Source organism: Manis javanica, chromosome 16 (assembly GCF_040802235.1).
Source record: "Manis javanica isolate MJ-LG chromosome 16, MJ_LKY, whole genome shotgun sequence".
Lineage (NCBI taxonomy): Eukaryota > Metazoa > Chordata > Mammalia > Pholidota > Manidae > Manis > Manis javanica.
In genome coordinates, this window is record NC_133171.1 from 1413896 (window position 1) to 1440247 (window position 26352).

The 26352-nt window shown below is 45.5% G+C and overlaps 1 protein-coding gene across 16 annotated transcripts in view; it reads right to left on the reverse strand.

The window, feature by feature from the left end:
* PHACTR1 (phosphatase and actin regulator 1) overlaps positions 1–26352 on the reverse strand; it is a 509978-nt gene that overhangs the window by 49839 nt on the left and 433787 nt on the right. For all 16 annotated transcript variants that reach the window (XM_073224522.1, XM_073224529.1, XM_073224523.1 and 13 more), the window contains one exon: positions 15442–15763. In XM_073224522.1, the coding sequence (XP_073080623.1) occupies positions 15442–15763 (322 nt within the window). The remainder of the gene's footprint in view (positions 1–15441; positions 15764–26352) is intronic.

Genomic DNA, 26352 nt, shown 5'->3' on the forward strand with positions numbered 1-26352 from the left:
CCCACAGATGCCATTGGCATCTCCTCCTGTCGTGACAACCAAAAATACCACCAGACATTGCCAAATCGTCCATTCGGGAACAGCTGGAGCACTCACAACAATTTGGCTACTTGCTGAATTCTCAGAAATGGCCCATGTGAGTCTCTTCCACAGCAACTGCAGTCTTGACCAGGAGGACTCTGCAGTATTCGCTGAGTGATGAAGAACTGCCCAGATCCTTCTCTAAAGTTCCTGACCTGCTGTGCCTCTGGCTGGCACTCTGAGGGTGCAATCACCCCTCTGATGCTATTAGGTAGAGTTCCTTTGAGGTGATTCTTTGCACCCCTGCTCCAGTCCCCGTGCGGCATCGCCATTAAGCAAGAACTCCATGCGGACTCTTGAGGGAAGCAGTTTTTCTCACTATGTTGTCCAGATCAGTGACTTACCATAAGACACTCTAGTGGCCCAAAGAGGCACCCGTCTTGCAGAGTACCTATCAGCCTCCCTGAGGAAAAGCTGACTCATGTAATAAGATCTCATCTAGACCCCACAGGTCAAAATGCTTCAGGATTAAGCATTTAGTTTGCTGGGAAATTAAAAGAGTCTCATGGTGTATGGTTTGTGTTCATTGTTCCTTATTCTGGCAGCTGATGAGGAACTAAAGCTACAAGTAGCCACAAAGCCTCTCATCTCAACCTCCTATATGGAGCCTTCCTTAGCCCTGCCTCAGTGGGGGCTGGCTCAACGATAAAAGCCCACTTTTTGAAATGTTCACACTATGCCATGTATTGGCTCATGTAGGCCTCACAGCACACCTATTTGATGGGTACTGCTCTTACCCACCCCATTTTAGAGATGAAAAATGAGGCACAGGACCAAGAGTAACCCTAACCCTGACCCTGACCCTGACCCCAACTATAATCCCAACTCCAAACCCTAACGTCACTCCTAATCCTAACCCTAACCCCAACCATAAACTTAACCCTAAAACCTTACCCCTAACCCCAGCCCTAGACCTAACCCGACCCTGACCCCATTCCCAACCCTAACCACTAACACCTAAGTCCTAACCCCTAATAACCCTTAACACCTAACCATTAGCCAATACCAAAATCTTAACTAAAATCAATCCTAATCATATCATTATCCATAAACTGCAATCTTCCATGTAATCTTAACAATATTTCATAAACATAATTCATAAGCATAAACTGTAACCATAATCCTTAAAAAACAACTATTAAGCAAAAAAATAACCATTAAACATTACTATAAACTATGAACATCAACCAATATTCACAAACCTTTAAAATCAACCATAACCATGAACAGTAACCAGTAAGCATTAACTACAAGCAGTAACATTAAACCATAACAATAGCTTTAAAGGATGAACCATAAGCCCTAACCTTTAACCATAATTTGACACCATATCTATAACCTATAACCATTGTGGCTAGAGGGGAACAGGCATGGAACTCAGGCTGTGAGACGACAGAACCTGGTCTCTTCCTAATGTCACTACGCTGCCCCTGAGCAGGAGCACCAACTGAGCAATGGCTTTGAACCTTGCTCTTCAGACCTTCCCCTGCCCCCAACCCTCTCTACTGCTGTCAAACAGGTCTGACTGTGTAATTCTCCCAATTAAAAGACCTTTGAAGGCTCTGTCAGCTGGATAAGCCCCACCCTCTGTGGCAGAGACTAGCAGGCGCCTCACAGTCTGGTCCCACGATCCCTTTCAATCTCATTTGTTCCCACGCATTACCACGGCATACTCAGTGTTCCAAACACATCGGGCCACTTGCCACTTCCCAAGCACACTGAGAACTTTCCTGCCTCCTTCCTCTGCTCCTGTCATTGCTCAGAACTATCCCCTTGCACTTTGACCCGGAGCATCCTACCCACCCTTCAGGGATTGCTTCAAGGCCATTTATTTTGAGCAGCCCTTTCTGGTACTTCCAATGGCAATTAGTCCCTCTGTGCTTCCACCTGCTATGTTCCCACCTCTGTAATAGCTGCTGCCACATAATAATTATGTGTCTAAGCATTTATCCCCTGTCCCACTGAGTGTGGGTCTCCCAAAGACTGAGCTTTATTATTATTAAAAAATTTTTTTAAATCCATGTATCATTGGTATATACTCTTATGAAGGTTTCACATGAAAATCAATGTGATTACTACATTCACCCATATTATCGAGTCCCCTCCATGCCCCATTGCAGTCACTGTCCCTCAGTGTAGTAAGATGCCAGAGTCACTGCTTGTCTTCTCTGTGCTACACTGTCTTCACCATGACCCCCCAACATACCATGTGTACTAATCATAATACCCTTCAACCCCCTTCTCCCTCCCTTCTTCCCCACCTGGCCTCCCACACCCCTCCCCTAAGGTAACCGCTAGTCCCTTCTTGGAGTCTGTGAGTCTGCTGCTGTTTTGTTCCTTCAGTTCTGCTTTGTTGTTATACTCCACAGATGAGGGAAATCATTTGGTATTTGTCTTTCTCTGCCTGGCTTATTTCAATGAGCAAAATACCCTCTAGCTCCATCCATGTTGTTGCAAATGGTAGGATTTGTTTCTTTATTATGGCTGAGTAATATTCCACTATGTATATGTACCACATCTTCTTTATCCATTCGTCTACTGATGAACACTTAGGTTACTTCCATATCTTGGCTACTGTAAATAGTGCTGCAATAAATATAGGGGTGCATATGTCTTTTTGAATCTGAGAACTTGTATTCTTTGGTTATATTCCAAGGAGTGGGATTCCCTGATCAAATGGTATTTCTATTTTTAGTTTTTTGAGGAACCTCCATACTGCTTTCCACAATGGTTGAACTAGTTTACATTCCCACCAGCTGTGTAGGAGGGTTCCTCTTTCTCTGCATACTCACCAGCATTTGTTGTTCCTAGTCTTTTTGATGCTGGTCATCCTAACTGGTGTGAAGTGATATCTCATGGTTTTAATTGAGCTTGATTATTATCTTTATATCCCAGCCCCAATTCTGGGCATGTTTTTGAAACTGATGAAAAGTTAACTGAATATTTAACCGAAGGCTTTTGGAATCAGAGTAGGGCCATATTACAACTCCCATCATTTAATTCACTAAAATAATGATCCTTGACTCTCACAGTCTTGCAGTTATAGGGAAAGTATCCTTGCGAAGGAAGAACGAAGGTTTTGGAAATAGCAATCTGGAGCTGTTTCCTAAGATGATCTGAAGAGATGAGGCACAGAGATCTATGCAAGGAAGAATACCACGGTCCCTGTGTGCCTTCCATCTCAGGACTACCTGAGCACAAAAGACGGAACAGAGGGGGCTTTAGGTTGGTTCATTTTCCAGTTCTTCACACACAGGCTTCAGGCCACTTCAGTTCACTGTCCAGAGTTAGGATGCTCTGTCAGGAAGGTAGTTGGGCTACATGAGATCTAGAAGGTTTCTTCTTATATGACATTCAGTAATGAATTTGAATAAATACCAAAGGCCCTAAATCATTCTCCAGGGGGAAAAAAGATGAGATTCTGTTTCCCATCTAGGAATGATGTAGCTCCGAATGATGCAATTTTCCCAACAAATGGAATAGGATGAACATGCAGACACCTCACGGGATGTTGGGTAGCAGCACCATTCTGGAGTATTTCCGTTCTACTAGTTAAATGTTCCAGGGGCTCCAGAGCTCAGGATGCAAGATCAGGGCATCTTTCAAATGAATGCAACAGCTAACACGTGTGCTCCTCTATGGGGCCTATAGAAGTAAATGTTCATTATCTCATTTAATCTTCAGAAAAACTTGCAAAATCAGGAAGGGTACTGTTATGATCTTGATTTTATGGGTTAGGGACTTAAGTCTCTGTGAAAATAAATGATCACTTAGTTTCAATCCCAGCAGGATGTGACCATGGGTCTTCTCACTGCAGAGCCTGTGCTATTCCCCTTAACCACCCTGCCTTTTCCCTGACTGACAGCCCGATGCCCCTGATATTTTTGTACATGCACATGCTGACTATAAATGCAATTTATACCATAAATTCAAGAAAACATGGGCTATAATAATCATCTATGCAGTGAAAAGTAAGGATAACAGCTGTTCACAGAGCCCAACTACTCTTTTGCTATGAGTTTAGCTGTGAAGTGCCCCAAGGTTAGAGGCTATTATGGAACCCAAAGATGGGGTTGTATTCCAGCTGAGGCACAGCAGTTTTAGTGTGAGTTGGACACGACTGTGGGTGAGTAGGAGGTGTGTAGCAAGAGACTAGGATACAACAGAGAAGAGAGAATATTTACCATGATGGACAATCCAGCCTTAGATAATGGATACAAATCCACTGCTGGATATCAGATCCATAGATCCAGATAATGTCAGTAAGAAGGGGGAATGCAGTGGGTTTATTGTGGCCACGTTAATGACGTATTCCCCTGAGGGCAGAAAGGCATCACCATCATCTCCCCACTACCCTGTGCTTTGCTTTTCCTCCACACCCCATCCCCACCATATAGCATATCACTCATTCACTGGTGCACCATCTCTGTCCTCCACTGGAAGGTAAATTCACAGGGATGTGGTCTTTGTTTTGTTCTCATGGTTTCCCTGGAGGGTGGAATAGCCTGAATATCTTCCTTCAAGAAAAATATGAACCAATAGAAAGAATAAACAGAAATTTCCCTAAAGCAGAAGGCCTGCTACTTATTAGAGACACATTAGAAATGTGAAAATCAGAGTAAGATGGCAGCCCTAATTTGCTAACAAGTGTGCATTTCAAGCTCTCTTCTCCTTCGTGATGTCCCCACGACATGACGGCATGTCAGGGGAGTGAGCAGCTGTATTCTCTCCCCTGGGGCCTGTCTGCATAAAGGATAACATTTAATGGAGTCTTCTTTTCAGAAAATTCAACTCTCTTCCTCGACACACCTAGACCAAGTAGGAGACACCTAGACTGAGAATACAATGGCATGCCTCAGATCTTCATTCCCTGCTCCCCCATATCTTCCCATCATTTAAATAATGCATATTTCTAGGGAATCCCTAGACTTTGCAAATTAAGAGACTGTCTTGCCTGCCATGTTTACTACTGGTGGGGAGAGGCAGTTTATTTTAAGAATTCAAAAGGAAACGAATGCCAAATATCTACAACAGGTCAATGTCATTCCAACGGCTGGTCCCTTTTCAAGGGAGCTTAACCTCCACCAGGAGGTGACAGGAGGAACGCGGGGCAGAGCACCGAGGCTCACCCACGGGCGGGGGACCACCGGTCACCAAACACCTGTGATGTTCTTTAGGCAATCAGAGGCAGGTTTGGAAATTAAAAACCTCCACCTACTTTAAATCCTTACTCTTCCTTGAAAATACTTAGGAACCATCTAACCATCACTTATTTCTACAGAAAAATGTGTAATAATGGGATACTACTTTCTGGCATCTGATTTCAAATGCAATGGTTGTTAAAAGTGAAAAAAAAAAAGACATTAATCTCCTCAAAGGATGGAGAAAATTTATTATCAAAATATGACACTGAAGATCAAAACCGAAAGTATCTGTGACGACTGCCCTTGTACGGTTCACCATGTAAGAACTTATTCACTATGTAAGAATCTGTACACCATGTAAGAACTTGTTTGTTATGCTTCAGAAGATCCGAGACTGATGAGAATTAGACTTGGGGTGGATTAATGATTGTGCATTGAGTCTCCTGTACAGAATTTTATTGTTGTTAACTGTTAACAACCATTTGATCAATAAATATGAGAGATGCCCTCTCAAAAAAAAGAAAATATGACACTGAAAGTGAAATGAAACTTCCACAGGAACAGCATTTGTCATTTAGTCTGCATGGGATATGAAGGGAGTTTTCAGAGAGAGAGAGAGAACAATCAGCTGCTTTCTTCGGGGAGACCAAAAATGTGTGAGAAATTATGCTACAAATTGCAATGCCTGAGGCTGAAGAATGACAGAAATAACCACCAAAGCCCAAGAAAAGTTAATCAGCCTCATTTTAGGAAAGCAGGCACACATTGTGGGTTTTGTCATGGCCCAGGATGAGCCTTCTAAGATAAGAAACTCACCATTAGGGCTTTTGTTTATTGTTGAACTTTCATCAGCAAGAAACTATGTTGTTCTATATATAGATTAGGGCACTTGAGCTTTCCTGAGTAGGGAATGTGTTTTGAGCTGCTTTTTTGTGTGTGTTTTGAGCAGTGGTAATGAATTTAAATTGATTCATTCATAACATTCCCTCAGTCCTTTCAGGGACCAGTGACCCATATTTCTGAAATTATGGGTGTAGCATGTGATAAATAAAATCGTAAGACATACAGAGTCTGACCAGCAGTCCACCCCTTTCAGCGTTCTCCATTTCTGGTGGAGGAACCAAAACAGCTCTGGCTTTTCCACATGACTCTGCCCCCAGACATCAGTGAATGTCCTAGGTCACATATGGCTGGATGGTGGTGTCTGGACAGTAGCACGAAGAACGAGCAGGCTTATGTTTGGGTTCCAGCTGGGCTATTCACTAGTTGTGGTCTTTGGTTCTTCACCAGTTAAATGAAGAAACCTATTTGCTCACCTCACAGGCTGCTGCAAGATCAGCGTGTAATGTCGTATGCTGCATGCTTGTAAACATCAATGATGGCGGTTTCATGTACTCGAACACTGACAATTTATCATGAACCTGTCATTATGGATATTATTCATTAATTTATTAAAACACTTCCTTAAGCATTTTTGTATTTTTGGCTTGCAAGATATTTCCAGATAATGATTTATGGGGGGATCAAAGAATCAGTTTTTATGCATTGGGCAACGGCAGGACTTCTACTGATATACACATAGAAATTTAAGAGCAGATTTTGTCTCGAAAATATTCTTCCTTTTTTATCTTCTTAAGACTTCAGACGATGTTGATGGTTTTCACAGTCTCACTGCAACCTTCCTCTAACCAGTTTGCTCACCAACCTTCCAGGGGAGGATCTGTCTTGCTCACAGTGACATCGGTTTGTACTGAAATCATACCATGCTCCCGGGAATATCAGTTAAACTGCAAAGCAATATCATGCAGCCAGTTACAAGTGACAATATATGCTTTAAAGTCAAAAAGCTGGCCTAAAGTAGGAGTTTGACAATTCTGGCCTCGAAGGGTTAGGGAGAAATATCTAACCGGAATAGCATAAGATTTTGAAGGGGTGGGCGTGAATATAAGAGAATCTTTCCTGAAAACACATTTCATTAAAAAATATATTCCATTTGCTATAAATGAACAAAATATTGAGCTGCCTCAAATAAATATCAGTTCATAAGTGGACAGCACTTAGGTATTCAGAGTTTCATTCTGCTAGGGCACATCTGCTTATCATGGGAGACTCTGATTTACAGGTGGAAACATTAACATAAGCCAATGCAGTAATTACGGCAGACTGCTAAGAGAAACTATGGGCATACCTAGTTCAGGACCAAGACTCATTCTTCGGAATTTCCTGTGACCCTGGAGGTTACACGAAGAAAAGTAATTCTCACCATGAAATGTATTTACATGAGGATTATAAATGAATAATACTTTCTGAAAGGCCTAAAACAATCACAGCATAAAGGAATTTAAGAAATTGAAGAGATTTAGAGGTTACTGATTTCAATTTCTTCTGTTCAATGTTGAAATTATTCCTTTTTCAATATTCTTGACAGGCAATAATTTAATCCCCAGCTGATATATAAAATATAAAAATGGGGATCATATAAGCAAACCAAATTAACTATCTATATATCTAAATTTATTGATATTATTATTTAAAGGAAAGACTGTAAATGTTTTGTTATTTGTTGTGTGTCTACCACAAAACTCGGCATGCAGTACTCAAGAAGTGCTGCTTAGAGTTCAGGATGGTTCTGGAAGCCTTTTTGAGTCTGGCTGACCATAGCTGGTCTGGACTGTCTGTGTTAACACAAATGTACACCTAATATCCCAGAAGAGGTAAAGCCATGCTATTTCTAAAAACACTGACATTGGAGTTGACCACAGTGTTCAGTGGGTCTAACAGGGAGTCAGAGAGCTGGGCCACTCCTTAGCAGACAATCTCACCCAGAAGGTTTTTCTTTATGAAGCACTCGAGCAAACCATTTGGGACAGCCGTTAAGCCGGACCTTTCCTAAAGATCCCTGGTACTCTAAGGTTCTTCCTACGTCAGATGACATTTCTCCCATTCTCTACCACCGGTCCCCTAAAAAACTGGAAAATAACTGCCAACTTCCTTCTTTACAAAAATCTCATCATCTACTTGGAGACAATATATCACTCCTCCCTCTAATGTGCCTAGAATGTTCTCTCATTCCCTATCTCCTGCTTTATTTGGTTATTTCTATCTTTTAGATGTCAGCTTAAAAGCAGGTTTATGGAGCAGCCCGCCCTGGACGGCACCCACCAGCTGACCCCTGCTGCACGCTCTGCTCCCTCCCTGTCCCTTCACGGTTCTGACTCACACAATTTACACTCCCAGCAGACCCTATGCCCCACTGAGGGCAGCCACCCTCTACATTTTGTTCACTGCTGTATCCCCACTGCCAAGCACAGAGCCTGGTCCAGAAGAAGAACTCAGTAAGAAACTGTTGACTGATTCTGTGGCTGCTAAGAAAGCACAGGTGCCTTTCTTTTCCTCTGCAGGGCTTGTTTTTCACTCAAGATTTACAAATCCTTAGCATCATCAATTGCATGAAACATAATCCTAGCAAATGTTTCCTGATCTATCTGTTCAGGCACTCCGGGATAGGAAAGGGTAGAGGAAGCATGAATTTATTAGAAATGTATTTATTTGTCTAGGGTTAAGAACCATACGTAGTAAGTAAATTTATCTCATGGAACTAAATGTATAGTGCTTAGAGTTTCCTAAATCAGAACCCAATGGGTGAAAATAAAACACCAGCAAAAATATCAATTGTTGATACACGATGGTAACAAAAACTCAGTAATTTTTTGCTTTTGTAGTTTAAGCCCAGAGATTTCTATTATTATTCCCAGGCGCACTTACCTGGTTGCTTTCTAATGTCTCTCCTCCAGTCTGCCCAGGCCGCCCTTCATTCTCCCCACACTTACTTATTCCTATCTTTCAGGTCTCCGTGTAAAATTCTGAAAGTTAATTTTTAGTTTTAGTCCAAGAATACTGAAGACAGCTGGACAATATGAAACCCTACACCTCAGCAGTTTGCAGGATTTGCTACAGATGATCACTTTCCAGCAATTTCTCATATATGGTGGACCTGCTCCAAGAGAATTAAGTGAAAAGGCAACAAACTTCAATGGGTAAAGCTCAGTAACGGCATTACTGTATCTTTAAGTCTAGCTTGATATCACCAAATGTGATGAAGAGTGAGGTTCAGCTGTCAGGGAGGAACTTTTTACTTTGCTCCTAAGGTCTTCAAAAACAGACAACACGGGCCCAACAATGGAATTGGCAGTATACCCAAGGCTGGAGCTTATTCCATAATTAAGGGCATTTCTAATAACACATTAAACATTAGATCAAAACACCCTTTCTATTCCAAGATCAGAAGAACTTTTAATAAAATTCATTTAATAAATGTCTATTGACTACTTCCTCCAGCACAGGTACCATGATGGACTGGGGATTGAGTGGGAAGACAAGGACGGCTCCTGTCTACATCCAAGAGAGAATATACAGAGAAACATGGTGCATCATGTGTAACGGGGGTACGTATAGATAGAGGCAGCCAGAAGGAGGCAGAGCTTCCTCTGGGAGTCTGAAAAGGGATTGTGGAGGGTGTGGTATTTTAATAAAGTCTTGAAAAATAAGAATTCTTCTTTGCAAAAGAAAGGTACACAGGTGGTAAAGGAGAAGGGAGAGATGAGTGCATTCCAGACAGAGGGAACAGTTCAAAATTTTAGGATGATAAAAATTAATACACAAAGTTAAAGACAGGTTCTGCCCACCACCACCACCACCACCACCATCACTTGATATTTACATAACATGTGTCTTGTGAGAACTCTAAACTCAACAGTGAGAAAGAATATTAGAAGCAACCTTTTTATCCATCAATAGGATATTTAATGTTACCTAAGTGCCTGTCAATAGGGAGTGGATTAATAATCAAATTATAGCAGAACCATAGCAGTTACTGGGGATCCTGTATTCATTCATCCATTCAAACATTTATTCATTCACTGAAACATTTATTGCACACCTACAGTACCAATAAGCCAGGCCCTGCTCTAGGCACATGGGATACAAGCACAAACAGTTTTTGCCTTTGCAGATGGTATATTCCAGTAGGTGAGGGGGCAATAAGCACAATGAAAGGGAGACCATGTAGGATGTCAGATGGTGAAAAATGCTATGAGAAGAATCCAGGGGGCTGGGAAATGGGCTGTGTGGGAGGATTGTTCCCAGTTCAGACAGGGAGGCCCAGAGGGCCTCAGGGAGGAGGTGGCCTTTGGGCAGAGTCCCAGGGAACATGAGGACATGTGAGGGAGGAGCGGTCCAGGGCGAGGGAACAGCCGATGCCAGGGTCCTTCAGCAGGAGGGTGTCTCGTGTGTCCAAGGCCGTGAGAATGGCCTTGGTGGTGGAGAGAGCCAGTGATGCGGGGAACAGTAGATGAAGTCAGGGAGACGACAGGGGTCAAGGCCCTGGTGGGCTTCCAGGCCATGGTAAGGACTTTGCTTTTTACTCTTAAGGGAGCTGGAAGGCCAAAGGAACATTTGAGCACCGTCACTATTATAGACGGAATTGTGTCCCCTCAAAATTTGTATGTTTAAATCCTAACTGCCAGTACCTCAGAATGCAACTGCATTCGGAGAGAGGGTCTTGAAAGGGATAAGTAAGGTGAAATGAGGTGATTAGGGTGGACCCTAATCTAATAAGACTGGTGTCCTTGTAAGAGGACATGAGGACACAGACACGCACAGAGGGAGACCATGTGAGGACAAGGGGTGTAGGTGGCATCTCCACGCCAAGGAGGGAGGCCTCAGGAGAAACCTACCCTGCCGGCACCTTGATCTTGGGCTTCCAGCCTCCAGTACTGTGAGAAAACACATTTCTGTTGTTTAAATCGCCCAGTCTACGGTAGTTTGTTATGGCAGCCCTAGCAAATTAATGCAGTCACGATCTGAGTTTTGTTCAACATTATCTTTCTGTGTGTTCAGAACAGACTGAAGGGGCAGGAGTGGAACAGGAGACCAGGCGAGGGACAAAGGAGGCTTAGAAAGTGAGGCAGCAGGAGCAGGTGGGGAGTGGCCAGTACCAGACATAGTCTGCATGTGGACCGGATAGGATTTGCTGACCCATCAGACATGGGGTTTCAGACAAAGGTGTCATGGGTGACCCCAATATGTTTGGTCTGAGCAGCTGGAAATATTAATTTGTGTTTTCCTTAATTGAGAAAGGAAACACTCCTTTAAAGTGTATTCCCTTAAGAATCTTCCTAAAATTCCTTCAGAGATAACAAGGGTACGTATCCCATCTTCGTTTTACAAACAGGAAAACTAGAGCACAGAGAACTGATCAACGGAATCAAGATGTGAAAGAAAGTTAGTGGCTGATTAGGCTTTTAAGTCTGAATTCCAAGGTTGATGCCAACTAGATCACAGAGCTTACTGCAGATATTCAAAATAAAATTTTCACAATATTTAGAATGATAAAACATCACCTTCAGAAAGATATGGATCATCAGTGGAAAGAAAACAAAGAATCTAATTTGAGGAAACTGACACAAAATCTCAACAAGAGTGGATCTAACCTATTGCATATGCCTTTCTGGGGGCACTCAAGGCAACTTTTGCATTATCTAATTTTTACTTAACATTCACTACCACTTGCTGGACACTTACATTGCATGCCATGGGAGAGGATAGCTGATTTGGGCTGATTAAGTCTTTGTTCCTCACAAACAACCCTAATGAGGCTGGTGGTGGTATTATTATTCTTGTTTTATAGATGAGGAATCAAAAGCACAAAAAAGTGGGATCTGAGATTGAATTCCTGGCAGTTGGGTTCTGGAAGCCATGCGTGTACCGCAATGCAGAGGCTGCCCCTGGCTTGGCCACACTACCTAGGGCAGCCCTCTGGCTTGGGTAAATACAGAACTCGGTAAGTCTGCTTCAGCTGGTCTCTAGTTCCCTCCTTCTACCCCTCCTCCCAAATCTGGGCAGCCAATGCTCTAAGTCCCTATATGTTACTTTTTTGTCACCAAGCAGGTTCAGGTTAGGGGTGATGGTTAAGAGCTTCTTCATACGAATCAGAACAGATTTAGAGTAATCTTGGGAGAACACAGACAAGACAGTGAAGGGCGTAGAAACCAGCTCAGTAAAGGATTACCTGAATTTGGGATTATTAGCATGGAAGAGAGAAGCCCTTAAAGTAAATGGTAACTCTCTTCAAATATTTGAAAACCTTTCACAGGAGAGGGAAATTGGACATAAAATTGGAGGGGGGGGGGCGGTGGTAAAAATTAGAGGAGTAAAACTTTTAACTTAATATAAGAAAGAACTTTGTAACAATCAGACCTTCTGGACAATGGTGTGGGCTAACTTGGGAGGCTCCCATTCTTACAGACACTGAGGATAATTAGGAATGTTTGCAGTGGGCACTGGGCTGGTTGCCTACATGCTCTCTGTCAGTCACAAGGTAACTATTGGAATTTATGGTCCAAAGTCAAGCATTAAGGCTGTTTTAATTCTTCATTTGATTTTCACATTACCTACACTCTTTCATCAGAATCCAGCTACGGGTCTGGACTAACGCCCTTCCATGGCCACCCTCTGAGATCTCTGGGTCCTTGAAGGCCGAATGTCTAAGTGTTTGATAATGTTTCTCCCTTCTGGCAGTGTTTTGTGTGGTTCCTGGAAATTGCCAGAGAAGAACTAATTCTTTCTTTCTATATGCAGCTCATTCAGAACAACAATGAAATCACATTGACTGGCACCAGGGAGCATTTCTAGACAGTGAAAAGAAGGCCAGCCTCCCTGGAGAAAGCGGCAGTTTCCAAACTACACTGAAAGGTGGCCTCTGACCTTGTTCTGCTCCCATATCCTTCCAGGATTCCTGGAAGACGATGTGGATATTCTGAAAAATCTCTCAATTTTGATTTGTTTGGGAAGAGGAGATGGCTTCCTTTCCTTCTCTGGAGGGCGATCTTGTCAAAGTGAAGTACACATTAATTTCCTATGTCCTGGCTGGTCATCAAAACCACCCTGTGCCTCGACCCAGGAAGGGGGTGGGAAACAGAAGGTGGCAACAAGAGTCTGGGGGTGGCACAAAGCAGGAGGATCGACAGCTCATGCTGTCCCCCTTTCCACCTCCTCCTTGCATAATATCACAGTATCTTCCCCCACCTGTTCTCTTTGATTCATTCCAGTGAAAAATCTGACCTAGTTTAGGACCAACAGTCCTACCCACTGGTCTACACTCACCTGAAATATTCTATAAATATACACGGAAATTACTGAATGAAGGAACAGTGTACTCCTTGTTGGTTAGTACTTTCCACGGAACCTATTAAAATGGCCTGCTTTACACAGCGACATACTTAGCAATGTTCTGTTAATCGGCCGTCTTGAGTATCTTTCTCAATCCAATCAATTAAGGCTCCTGAGAGATACAAAAACTTACTGGCTATATAGTAGATGTGGGGACAGGAAATTTTGTAGACTGTCAGCTGTCTACAGAAAAGCAGTTGTACTGCAGGAAAGAGAATTCTGGGTTTGCAGTGGGAAGACCCAGGCTTGCAGGACGGTCCCTTGACTTACTACCTAGGGTTGTGCTTTTCAACATGTGTATGGGGAGGGCCAGTTTTGGTAGGTTGACTTACATGTTTTAATTTTCAATCCATCAAAAATTGATGCTTTTGTACAGTATAATAAAAATACATAAAAAATGAAAACATTTTTACTATAATATTCCCCTGACATAAAATTTTCCTGTCTCAAATTGCTATGAAAGTGTCTAAAAACTCGTTCTCATTGTCTGTACCCATATGGTTGCAGATGGGCAGCACGCAGTTTGTGGAGCACTCTTTGAGTAGCTGGCATTGGGGAATCACTTGGCCTCTCTTACTTTCTCCACTGTGTCTCCCTAGGTGATATTAGGGCTCAGATGATAATAAAGGGGTATGATAGCTAAGAAGTGCCATCCAAATTAAAAACAAATTTTTTTTTTTCAGCAGATCCTGGTGTGTGGATCATTCTTTGACGAGCAAGGCTGTGGTCCTGTGTTAGAGTGAGTTGTAGGTAGTTCGAAATAGTCTGAACCCAAACTGTCTTGTACGTATGTGCCATTCAAGTGTTAAATTATTACCGTCCTCATTAACAATAATAATAGTTGAAAATGATGGCAAGGGGCCAGATCAATTTTTTTTTTACTGAAGGTAGATATTAATGCGGCAAAATCAAGTCAGAATTCCTGGTGACAACTTTCCTTGGAGTCACAAATTTTCCAAGTGCAGAATAACTGGCTGAGGGCAGGAAGGGAGAAAGCCTCTGAGGGTCAGGACGCTAAGCTCCTGGCGCTGTCCCTCGTGCCCAGCCCTGCCTGGTCACCAGCTGGGCCCTCCAGACTGCCACTTCCCAACTGCAGGACCCAGGTAACAGGGGTCACGAACCTAGCTCAGACACATCCTCGGCGCCAGATGGCAACACTTTCTTCCCGTCATGCCAGGGAACTAGGTCACGCAACATGCCTTGGAATCATGTTGGGAAATCTCAGCCACCTCTTGGGCATAAGGGGGTGGCATCTGACCACACACACTCACACATACTCCCACCCTCCCACCCACACATGCACACAGCCGTGAGAGTGCTGCAGACCCAGCCCCCTGGGCCCTCTTTGCAGATCCCCCAGTAGTGTTATTGGACGCAGTCTGGTGAAAGGAGGGGCCCAACCAGCTGTTGCTGAATACGAAGGGCACACATACATAATCAGACTACAGCACTCTGCTATCCCCGTCAGCAAGAACAGGGCCACACCTCCCCACCTTTCTATCCCTCTGGTTTCCCACAGTGGCCCTGCCAGCTCTCACTTTTTCTTATTTTACACTCATATTTTATATTATGAAAGTAACCTATACAAAGTAAAATACTGATCAGCAGAGAAAGATATGAAATATAAAATATTTTCTCTCCATCTCCTTGCCTAGGAGTAGCCACTATTAATGATTAAGTGTATATGTATGCTTTCAAAAAGTGTGAAAGCTTACAGAAGCATACTATGTGCTAGTCTATATACATAAATGGAGTGCTCTCTCTTTTTGATAAATGTGACTGTTCCATAGTTTGGCAATTGGCAACATTGCTTTTCTCTTCTATACTTCCCTTGACAATCAGTTTTTGGTCTGATGTTACTTTCAAACTTTTTTCTCCCCAGTGGCGATGAGCCCTTACCCTGGCCTTCACACCCCTTAGTCACGGTGGGATCCTCAACCCTCCCCACCGAGCCTACCCTCTGCGCCAACCCCTTCCCCCCAGTTACCTTTCCAGCCTCTGCATGGTCATGGCCAGCGTTTTGTTCAGCTCCTCGATCATCCTGCAGCCGGAGGGGTGCATGGGGAGGGAGCCGGTGGTGGAGGGGAGGTGCTGGCCGAGGCCGCCATACTGCAGCTGGTGCTGGATCTGGGACGGCAGGACTGTGTGGTGGTGCTGGGGCCCGGCCTGCTGGCTGCTCTTCTGGGCTGCGTAGGATGCCAGGGAGAGGTCTGGCCCCCCTACAGGCATACAGATCATGACTTTCTTTGGAGGTAGTGGAGGCGACAGTTTGACTGGCAGACAAGGCAATTTCACAGGGGCACCAGGATCTGCAGTGAGAGGAGGGAGGGGGCAGATGTGAGATGGAGGCACTGGAATGAACCGGGAAGCCCACACTGTCCACCGTGGGCCCTCGGCTGAGGACACCCACAAGTACTACCCCACTCTAGTTTGCTATCTAGTGTGCTAGCTGCAAGGGCCTCAGAGAGGTGGCATCTGTCACTTGGCTATCAGGTTTGAGGCTCACCAGCAGCAGGGAAGGGGAACGAACACAATGCACTCTTCTGCTCACAGAAACCTGCGGACCCTCAGAGAGACCTTTTCCAGCAGATGCCAAGATGCCCACAATTTTGCTATTATAGTGTGAAACCATCCTCTCAGCTGGCACTTTCCAATAGGCATGGGATTAGAAGCCAGCCCTACGTTCAAGTCCACTAACAGTGCGTCCCTCCGCAAGAGACTTTAATGCTCCTAACCTCGACTCCCCCATGTGTAGTCTGGGACAGTCACCCCACCCTGGGATGAAGCTTTATGAGGACTCACTGTCACAGAATGGGCCCAGGTGCCCCCAGCCAGGGCAGGGAGTGAGCGCGGGAGCTGCTCCCCTTGCTTGGCATCCCTGGTGGGCTATGCAAATTGCAGGGTGGTTCTAGCAGGCACCCGCACACATACAGCCCCTTGGATCTGTGACTGTGGCACTGGAGTCACCTGGAGGTGTTCCAGTTTCGGGGGGCTCAGGGCTGGTGCAGCACTCAGGCTGCCATTGGGATGACCCTGTAGTCTCCCCTGGAAAAATCACATTCCCGGAAATCACCCAGCACTTGGGGCAGGGGCGGGGCACAGGTGAATCTTGAGGTGGTGGTGGTGGGCATGGTTGAGTCTTATGTGTGTGTGGGGGCACGTCTGAGTCTTTTGGGTTGTAGGCCTGCTCAGGAGAAGCATGGCCAGGAAGGGCTTGGCAGGGGACGAGGAGCAGTGCACCGACCGGACTCTTGACCTCCTGCCCGGTGCCCCCGCTGGGGGCTCGGCAGGGTTCTAACTCTTCCTTGAGCCTGAGGTTTCTCTCCACTTATCTGTTTCCAGTGTGGCCCCTCTGGTTTAACTTCCACAGTTCTGCCAGAGTGACATTCTTAGAGCACCAATCTCATCATGTCACTCCTCAGTTTAAAAACCACCAAGGGTCTAGAAATAAAGTCCAACTATCTGACACATCATTCCAGGCCCCCATGGCCTGTCTGCTGTCTAGTTCACCTCTTCATGTCCACACTTGCCCTCCATGAAGTCTGCTCTGGATCCAACTGTTGGAAATGGCTTCTCCAGTCTACCTGAAAAGCCTCAGGTCAGTCTCTTCTCTGACACGTACCGCTTTTCTCCTGTGATTTGGCGTAGTTGCTGACCCACACCTTCAGTCTCCACCCTTCCCGACATCCTACCAGGTGGCCTCTGTCCTCGTGTTCTCCCCATGGAGAAAGTTGTAGTCTTCCCTGGCCTCTGCAGGGTTGCCCACCCCCAGCAGATTCCCTCCCCTGCTTCACGGAGAAACCTGCGGTGCGCACTCAGTCCTCTGAGGCCACCTTTGGATCTGCCCCTGTTCTCACCATTACCCACGGCAGCCACCTTCCCTCCTAAGCTGCTGATGTCTCTACACCTGGGGCCTTTGCCACTTTCCCTCAGTGTGGCATATTCTTCTCTGTTTTGTCTTCTCGTCCAATTCCTGCTCTCCCTTCAAGATCCGGCTCAAAAATGACCTCTCCTGGAACATTCCATCACTCCTTGCATTGCACCTGCCGGACCTCCTGTGCGCACATGCAATGTGTCAGTGCTTACAGTTTCAGTGCTGCAATTATGCTGACAGTGATAACCGCAGCCGACTCCCACCCCACACTTACTATGTGCCAGATACTGTCCACGTGCTTTTCCTATCTGACCAACTGAATCCTTGCTATGCCTGCAGTATAGACGCCAATAGTATTTCACTTTTAGTGATGGTGGCCTGGGACTGTTTTATGGAAGACTCTGTGCTGCACTTCCGGTTGACACAGCTGTCTCCTCTCCTAGAGAACAAGGACCATGAACAGTTTGTCATTATAGCCTTAACATCTTGTACGGGTCCAGCTCATGTATCAAGAGGCTCAAAATATGTTTATAACATGAACTGAAGCTATGAAGCTCTGTTGTGGGATCAAGTCTCACCTTCCCCAGAAACAGATACCCTAAGAGGGAGGTGTGAGCACAAGATGATCAAAATTTCAGGATTGTGCAGCTGTGGGTGTGAGGACACCAACATGCTGATCCTACAGCTGAGATAGGGAAGAGCCTAATAATTCTAAAGGTCCTGATAAGAAAGCCCCCCAAACACCAAATGCCCACCAGTCATAACCACACAGTTCCCTCGTGCTCCTCCCCCGCAGCTCATCCTGTTCATTAGACTCTCAGTGCGGGACACAGGTAACCACATCCAGGAGCCTGACAAATGGTGCTACTTCCAAAGTGGCTGAGATGCAGAAACTCACCCCATCATCCAGCTCCTGTTCCCTGGCCCACTCCCTCGGCTGGGCAAACCTAGCAAGTACAGCATGTCCTGTAGTGTTAAGGGTTTTCATCCAGGGACCCTTGGCCCATTAGTCCTTCATTTTCGGGTCTGGTTGTCTGTCTAAGGCAGGTAGGTGCTCATTGGCAGGAGAGAGGAGAGCCAGGAGAAGAGCATGAACTCTCTGCTCAAGGAGCAGTGACTGTGGTGGGCTCCACTCATCTTGCTAGGCTGTAACTTCTAGCACACACTCCACCACTTGGTGCTTCTTGTCACAACGTCCAAGGCAAAATTTACTTGGTTATATCCCTGGAAAAAGTAGCCAAGCAGACACCAGGAATTCTATCAAAACAGGCAAGGAAGAAATGACCAGTGGGACCAAATCAGTAGAGATGGTCACCTCTATTGTTCTAGGTAAGACAGGTGGGCCCTGGAGAAGACCCTCCTTTTCTGCCTATGTCTCCCTTCTGATTGTCTCACTACACACGGTCATAAATTAACACAGGTAGGGAACAAAAGTGAGTCACTTCAAATAATTGTTAGCTCATGAATTTGGTAAAAAGGGAGGAAATGAAGAAAAAGGTAAAAACTCAAATCACATGGAGTTGTCTGCTTTCAATGAATTGGCTCTGCAGTCCCCACCTTTCTCCAGCGTGGCAGGTAACTGATAAGCCTGGGCTGCTCGGATCTTTGGCCGTGCCTATTTTTATATCTTTATGACATCTTAACACCAGGCCATTCCTCATAACAGATCTGGAGGCAGAATTTGGAGCCAGCTGTACATAAACTGTCATTCTGAGTTTCTATCTAGTGCTTTATCTTTCTATCCCTCCCAAATTTCTGTGCTCTCTGCTCCCCTGACCGCTACACCAGCCTGGGACCTTCTCTCTTCTTATTGTGTGGATAACAGGGTCCCAGCCTCCTAGTCCATGTCACCCTCTACCAGACATCTCCCCAAAGTGCAGGTCACACTTGAGGTCTCACAATGGCTCCTTGCTCCAGCCAACGCTGCAAGTCCACGTGCGAATCTCTGGGCGATCCCTGTCCAGTCCCACCACGTGTCCCCTGCCCTGCCTCTCTCCTGGCCCACTCTGGGCCCATCAGGCCAGCTACCGCACTGGGCTTCCCAATAGCCATGCTCATCCCCTCTTTCGGACCTCTGTTGTACCCCCTGCCTAATGATCAAAATGGCATTTGCCCCTCAAAGCACAACTAAAGACTCAATTTCCTCCTTGCAGCCTTTCCTCCCCTGAACCCCTGCTTGGCAGCAGCCGCATCTGATCTGCTCGGTTCTGTGCTGCTTACTGCTGGCTGCTCTTGGGTTATAGCCCTGTTTTCCCGGCCGGCTCCTGGCGGGCTCCCCAGCACACATGCCAGCTTGCCTGCAGGGTGGCAGAGCAGACAAGCCCAGGGCTTGAGGCCCAGGGCTCCATGGCCAAGAGTTCTTGCTGCCTCATGGTCCTCAACCCCATGCTTTAGGATCATGCCAAGTCCCTTCCCAGGGATTCTACGGGTACAAGGGAGCCCAGCCTTGCACTTTAAAACAAAAAACAAAAACATCATCTTAGCCTCTTACTTGTTTCCTTTTCTCTGAAAACAAACAAAAGATGGCACTAATTCTAAGAGCAGAGTTCTTGGACCACCTGTAACCAACCCTCAATGCTTGCTAGAAGCTTGTATCCCTGGGCTCCACCTCTGACCTCTTCAAGCACTATCTCTAGGCCAGGTGTTTGGATTTTAAATGCTTCTCAGGTGCTCACCTTACACAGGACGGTGAGGATTACTGACTCAGGGTGCTAGATTGGGACTAGAGTGCTGCCTGATGCTGGGGTTCTCCAGTGCTCTATGGCTAGGGTGCACGAGATCCATCCAGCCCCCGGCAAACGTCCATCCTGAGAGGTCATCAGCATCGTTTCTAGGTTCTATATCTGTGCCCCCAACATGTAAAAATGAAAAGACCAATTTGCAGGAAACAATTGACTGAAAGCTAATCCACCTAAATCTGTTCACCTAATGGCTCGCTCGCCTAAATATAAAGTTTGCAATTAAAGGATGCATGTTTAAAAGTTTGTCTAATGGCACTTCCAATTTAATTTTACATTTATAAAAATCATTTATTATCATACTTTTTGTGAATGACAAGATTTCTTAACATCCTTGTATGTGGATTTTTCTATTTATTTGCTTTAGAATACTTTAAGGACATTTAGACAAGTTTGCCTAAAGAGCCTTTCTTCAAAATTTCATTTCAAGCCGTAAGTACTTAATTAAATGCTTCTCTTTTCCTAGAGAGTTGATTCAATGTGTTGGAATCCTCTTGCCTCCTTCTTACTGGTTCTTGATCTGTCCTATGTGTGCTCTATGCATTTATTAAACAAAGAAACATATACCCAACCCTCATTTCTGTCTCATGAGGCACTGACATTTTTGTAGTAAGGATGGCACAGTGCGAAGAGTGGCTTGGGACTGTACTGTGTGACGCCCTGTAGAGAAAGGGAAAGTTCTATGGCCAGGATTCTCACCTGACCCTGGTCGGCCTGCCCACTGCACACGTGTGGGCAATACGTTATTACTGACTCTATATCAAGAGCTCTTCCCAGTGCTCTGGGCTGCACGGCTGCAAGAGAACAGAGGCTGGAGAGGCGGCAGTGCCGAGGACAGAGACTGAGACGGCTGTGGGGTGGAGAGGCCCAGAGGCAGAGACCGGCTTGCTGCATGCAGACCTGCTCCGAGGTGGACAGTATGCTTGCACTTGCCCTGCTGCCGTGAGAATAAAGTTGGGCATAAGCCCTTTCACCCTAAGAACGTTCCAGTGTCATTTTTCTGGCTCACTGAATCAAGAGTGAACTTGCCTGGGGCTGAAAACCACTGGAGAGACACACCCACTTTATCTTTCCAAGATGTCAAATTCTCAAGCTAGTGATTTCACTAATCTCACTAGGGAAGTTTGAGAGAGGCAAATTCTTGGGCCTCACTTATAGACAATTCAAATTCAGTAGGTTCAGAATGGGCCCAAAGTCTGCTTTGTAGATAAGCCCCCAGATCAGAAAGTGCCATGTGTTATTTATGATTACCAAAATTTGTCATACTAAAAAAAGCAGAAACTCATTACCAGAATTTGGCATATTTAAAAAAGATTAACTATAAAGTCACACGCTCATTGAGCTCTGTCAGTGCCAGCAAACTGTTTCATCTGTTTGATGTCCAGTTTTCCAATCTGTGAAATGGGAATGAACTAACATGTTTTAGGACTGCTGTGCAAATTAAGTGAGTATGTGGACTATGTAGCAGAGCATCTGGCACTTGGCTATAAACAGTAATTAGCATTCTGGTTGCTATCATTGTCATCCTTATTGAATTATTTATCATGAGGTCTCTCCATCTACAAGGTCAGTTTGAGTACCCACCACAGGGTTCTCATGGACTTCCCCATCACAGCATTTCATCCAGCATTGATTTAATCCATTTCATTTTTGACATGTTGGCGATTTTTCTTTGCAGGTGGATCTGATGCATAAGTGACACTGGGTGTGGCTGGTTTCTCACATGTCCACGAATGGGGCCTGCGCCTCCTGCATAGTAGGTGCTCCATAAATATTTGTTGGTTTTCCTTCTGATCATGTCTTTAGAGCAGCGGGTGAAGGCAGAACTCTGGAACCAGTTTCTCCTACACTAAGGCTCTGCTAGTCCAAGTGTGGTCCCTGGACCAGCAGCAGAGCCTCTTGGGAGTGTGTCAGCTATGCAGATTCTTAGGGCCCAGCCCCCACCTCCTGAATCAGAACCTGCATCTTCACAAGGTCTGGGGGCACTCTGCAGAGTCATGTCTGAGAAGCCATCCTCCAAGAAGCCTCTCCATTGTGAGGAGGCTGCTGTGTCCACGAGTAAATGGCAAGTGCCCAGGGCCCTCTGGGAGACCGGACCTGGGGCCTGCTCTGTGAGGCTGGGCGGGGTCTCAGGAAGGCTCTGTTGAAGGTTCCGTGTACAATGGCTGGTGGAATCTCCACTGGGTTAGAACTCAGAAGAGCTGGGGTTTAGTCCCAGCTCCAAGACCAGGTAGCTCTGAGCCTCTAAGTCATTAGGCTTCCTGAGCCCCAGTCCTCTCACCTGTAGGAGGGGAGCATCACCCCCCTCATAGGCCTGGTAGCAGTAAATAGCAGCAAATGGATTAACATCTACACAGCTGCTATGTAAGGTGCTGTGGAGATCATGGGCTGAAATCCAGCCAGGGGTCTTCCTGACATGGGTCTGAGTCACCCAAGAAAAAGGGGAAGCTTTTTGTAATTCGTTCTTTCAAAGGACACCTTTTTATAATCTTACTAAGTCCCAGAACAGATCCGCAGAGGGTATAAAATGTCCCCAGTATAGCCCTTAATATGGAACAAGAGTTCATCATATATAGTCTTGATAATGAAAAAATAACAACATGTTCTCTACCTCTCCCATCAGGGTCAGGCTAGAAGATGTGGACATGCTTTGTCACTGTAAAGTGCCATACACACTTGCAGTGTGACTGACAGGACTTCTGCCACACCAGTGGGAGTGAACCTAGCCCTGCACACCCCAGCCTGGCCTGGGAAGACCGAAGCCAAACAAGCAACAGAATAAGTAAGTAGGTGAAAGTGAATCAAACAGTGGAGTAAAGAGGCTTCCAAAGGACCGGCTTAGTAGTTTTCCATGTCTGCAACAAAGCACTGCAGGAAAAGGCGAGCTCGCAAAGGTTTCATTGATGGCCTAACACACACCGCACTGCATCGCTATTGAGCGCTAGTGGCCAAGAATGCAGACCTGGAACAAGAAACCTGGACTCCTTGCTATTAATTTAGCTGGGAAAGACATCCAGCCTTTTTGGTATTCAGACTCCTTACCTCTAAAACTCCAGGGGTAAAAATGCCTCCTTTTACCTTGATAGCACCTCACTGAATAAAACGCTTTGCAACCTTTGGAAGCATGATGTTCATGGACTGTTGGAGGATACACGCTGTCCCCTGCATTTGTAATGACAGTCGGCTGTCCCTGATGGGGTACACACACAGCCCTGTGCCTGCTGACTTAAAAATGGATAAGTCTTCTGCAGCCAGACTGATCGAGTTGTGGTGTATTCATAAAACTGTCTATGTTGATGGAGTGGGGAAAGCAAAAACAACCAGCTCCAGGGAATAAGGAAAATAAACTCAAATTGTGAGTGTCACAGAGCCATAAAATCCAAGAAGGCTGTATTTCCAAACATGATGCAACTCTGGCTTATGACTTCAGATGGGGAAATGAAAAGCCCAGATTACTTCTGTACTTGATTCTCCTGCCACAGGACTGCTATATTACAGAACAAGTGTGGGCTAAATGAATACATCCCTAGCCTCTCTCCTCACATTTTTATTAACACCTGCTGTCAAAGCCCATTATAACTGATGATGCATCGCAAGTATCACCAATGATAGTAGCACTTAGTGTCTTAATGAGCAAAGAATTTCTCAGTCATCTTCCACCTGGTTCCAGAGGGACAGAATCTCTGATCTCCTTTGCACAGATACAGGCCAGGCATCCCACCCAAAGATATAAAGGGCCTATAAGAACTGGATTTATAACTTCAGAAGTTCAGTATCACTAAACTACTAAGTCAGATTCCCCCAGGCAGCAAGAAAGGCTCATAGGAGCTTCAATGATTCCTTCATGCCATCCTAGGGATCCTAAGGTAGTCTGGCCTTTTTCCTTAGTCAAATGCCTGGAAAGGCAAAATGTGTTGACTGACCCCATGTGTTAGGCGGACAGTGTGGATGGAACAAGAGCAACAGAGAAGGGGTTCGTGTTAAATGCCCTAAGCGCGGCTCGTTCTCCCAAGCCGGGCCAGCACACGCAGCCCTCATGTGCGTGAGGAGTATGTGGAGGCCTTCCAGAATCCCAAGATGCAGGGCTGGGCTATGAGAGCGTACACATCACCAGCACCTGACTTTGTTTCAGGGCCACTTTCTACAAGCAAACATTTTTGTTTTTAAATTTACCCCTTCCAAGTCTACCAGGCAAGATGACAACAGGTGGGGGAAGAACCTGCCTCACTGAGATGGGGATGGTGGGCGGTACACGGGGTCACCCACCAGCTGAGTCACCTGGGCGTGCCACACTGCAGGGTACACCTTCATATTTGATTTTTAAGAAGTAAAGTTATACATTATTCATTGTCAGTAGACTGCTCTCATAGGGTAAAACCGTGGGTGTCCCTATAACCACGAGCATGTTTGTGCCGTTGCTCCCGGGTTGACCGGGCAAGGCGAGTACCATTCCACAGAGAACTGAGCTGCTGAACCCGGGCCTTCTGCCAGACAGGCAGGAAAGATGGGAGAAGGTCAAGAGACGGACAGCTGAAAGGAGCATGGGCCCCACAGCGCCCAGCAGGAAGGGCCGCTCTTTGTGACTCTCCAGGCCAAAGCTGACAGGGAATTGAATCCAGATCCCACAGTCATGAGGACTAGCATAAGCATGCTCACCTGATCTCAGATCACTAGGACCAGGGATGACTATGAAGTCTGAAAGCAGCAGATTTAGGTCATATAAAATGAAATACTACCTAGAGCATATGGGACTATTAAGAGATAGAATATTCGTAGTGAAGGTACAAATAAGTTCATGTTAGATCCACAAATATTATAAAGGAAAAACAAGGATGGCGGCAGCAGCTGGTCTTGTCTCTAACCTTGCGTATGTTGGGTGCATGATCCCTAAGCATTGCTGGAGGACACACTCAGATTTCTTGCGCCCATAGTGATGGTTGTGGCTGGCCATCTGTGGCTGGGGTCCACATCAGCATCCTAAGTGCCCCCAGAAATTCCCAGCGTGCTCCCTGAGACCTGGGGCTGGATCACAAGTTTGGCCTGTGGATGACTGTCACGTTCTAACTGCTACTCTTGTAAGGGGTTGCTTTTCCACCAAGGTTATCACGTGCCCTTCAAACACTACAGAATGCGAGAGAATCTGATAGCATTTATGGTGGAAGGCAGAGCCTGAGAACTGGTGTCCTGCTGTGGGCTCATGGGCAAATCACCACCCCACTCCTCCTCCAATGCCTAGCCACAGGGGCTTCTCTTCCTCACGAGGCCCCCTGTTCTCCTGCTGCATGGGGCTAGCTAAGGACACAGCAAGGGACAAGGCCGGCTAATCTCCGCCCTCAGGAGATGTACCCCAGTGCACCTAAACAATGTTCCAAGAGGAAAAACCATGGACAGCATTTTGATACCTTTTCAATTTTGGGCTGATGCTGGGCATCCCTCAGGGACAACTAAACACCCAGTTGTAAATCCACCCAACAGTGTTACCATCCATCTTCTCAAGAATGTCAGGGAGACAGGCTTGGTTGACATCAGCAACTGCAAAGTCCACAGAAGATGCGCACTTTCTCCTCTTTCAGGAAACCCCTCACCGTGGCACTGGAGGCTCTACAGTTTCCTTTCAACCCACTTCTGACCTGATCTTTCATTACTTTCCTACGAGAATCCCACATCAATCCCCAGCTGGGCTATCTCCTATTTCTGGAACATACCACGCTTTGCACTCATGTGCCTCTGGGTACTGCTTCACATTTCAAAGTAGCCTCCTCTCCCAGGCCTACCGATCACAATTTTACTCAACTTTGAGGCCTGTCTTATACACCCTCCTTTATGACTCTTTTCTGATTCTTTCAAAAGGGTTTGATCTCTTACTATTTGAATTTCTTTTGAACCATGTTCATACATCTTCATGTTAAATATTTTCTGTAGCTTAAAACTGCCTACAACCCTTATAGCCAATGGCAGAACACCTTTTGTAAATTATTTCAGGGCTGCTAGAGCACCTTGCACATAGCTGAGCCTTACACAGGAAGGAAATCCTGTCACATGCTACAATGTGGATGTACTCTGAGGACATTATGCTAAGTGAAATGAGCTTTTCAAAAGAAATACTGTATGACTTCATTTATATGAAGTGCGTAGAGTAGTCAGTTCACAGAAATAAGGAAATGGTGTTCACCAGGGTCTAAGGAGACAGGAGAGACAAAGGGGAGTCATCTAACAGATACAGTTTCAGTTTTGCAAGATGAAAGGTTTTGGAAATCTGTTGTACAATGATGTAAATATACGTAAC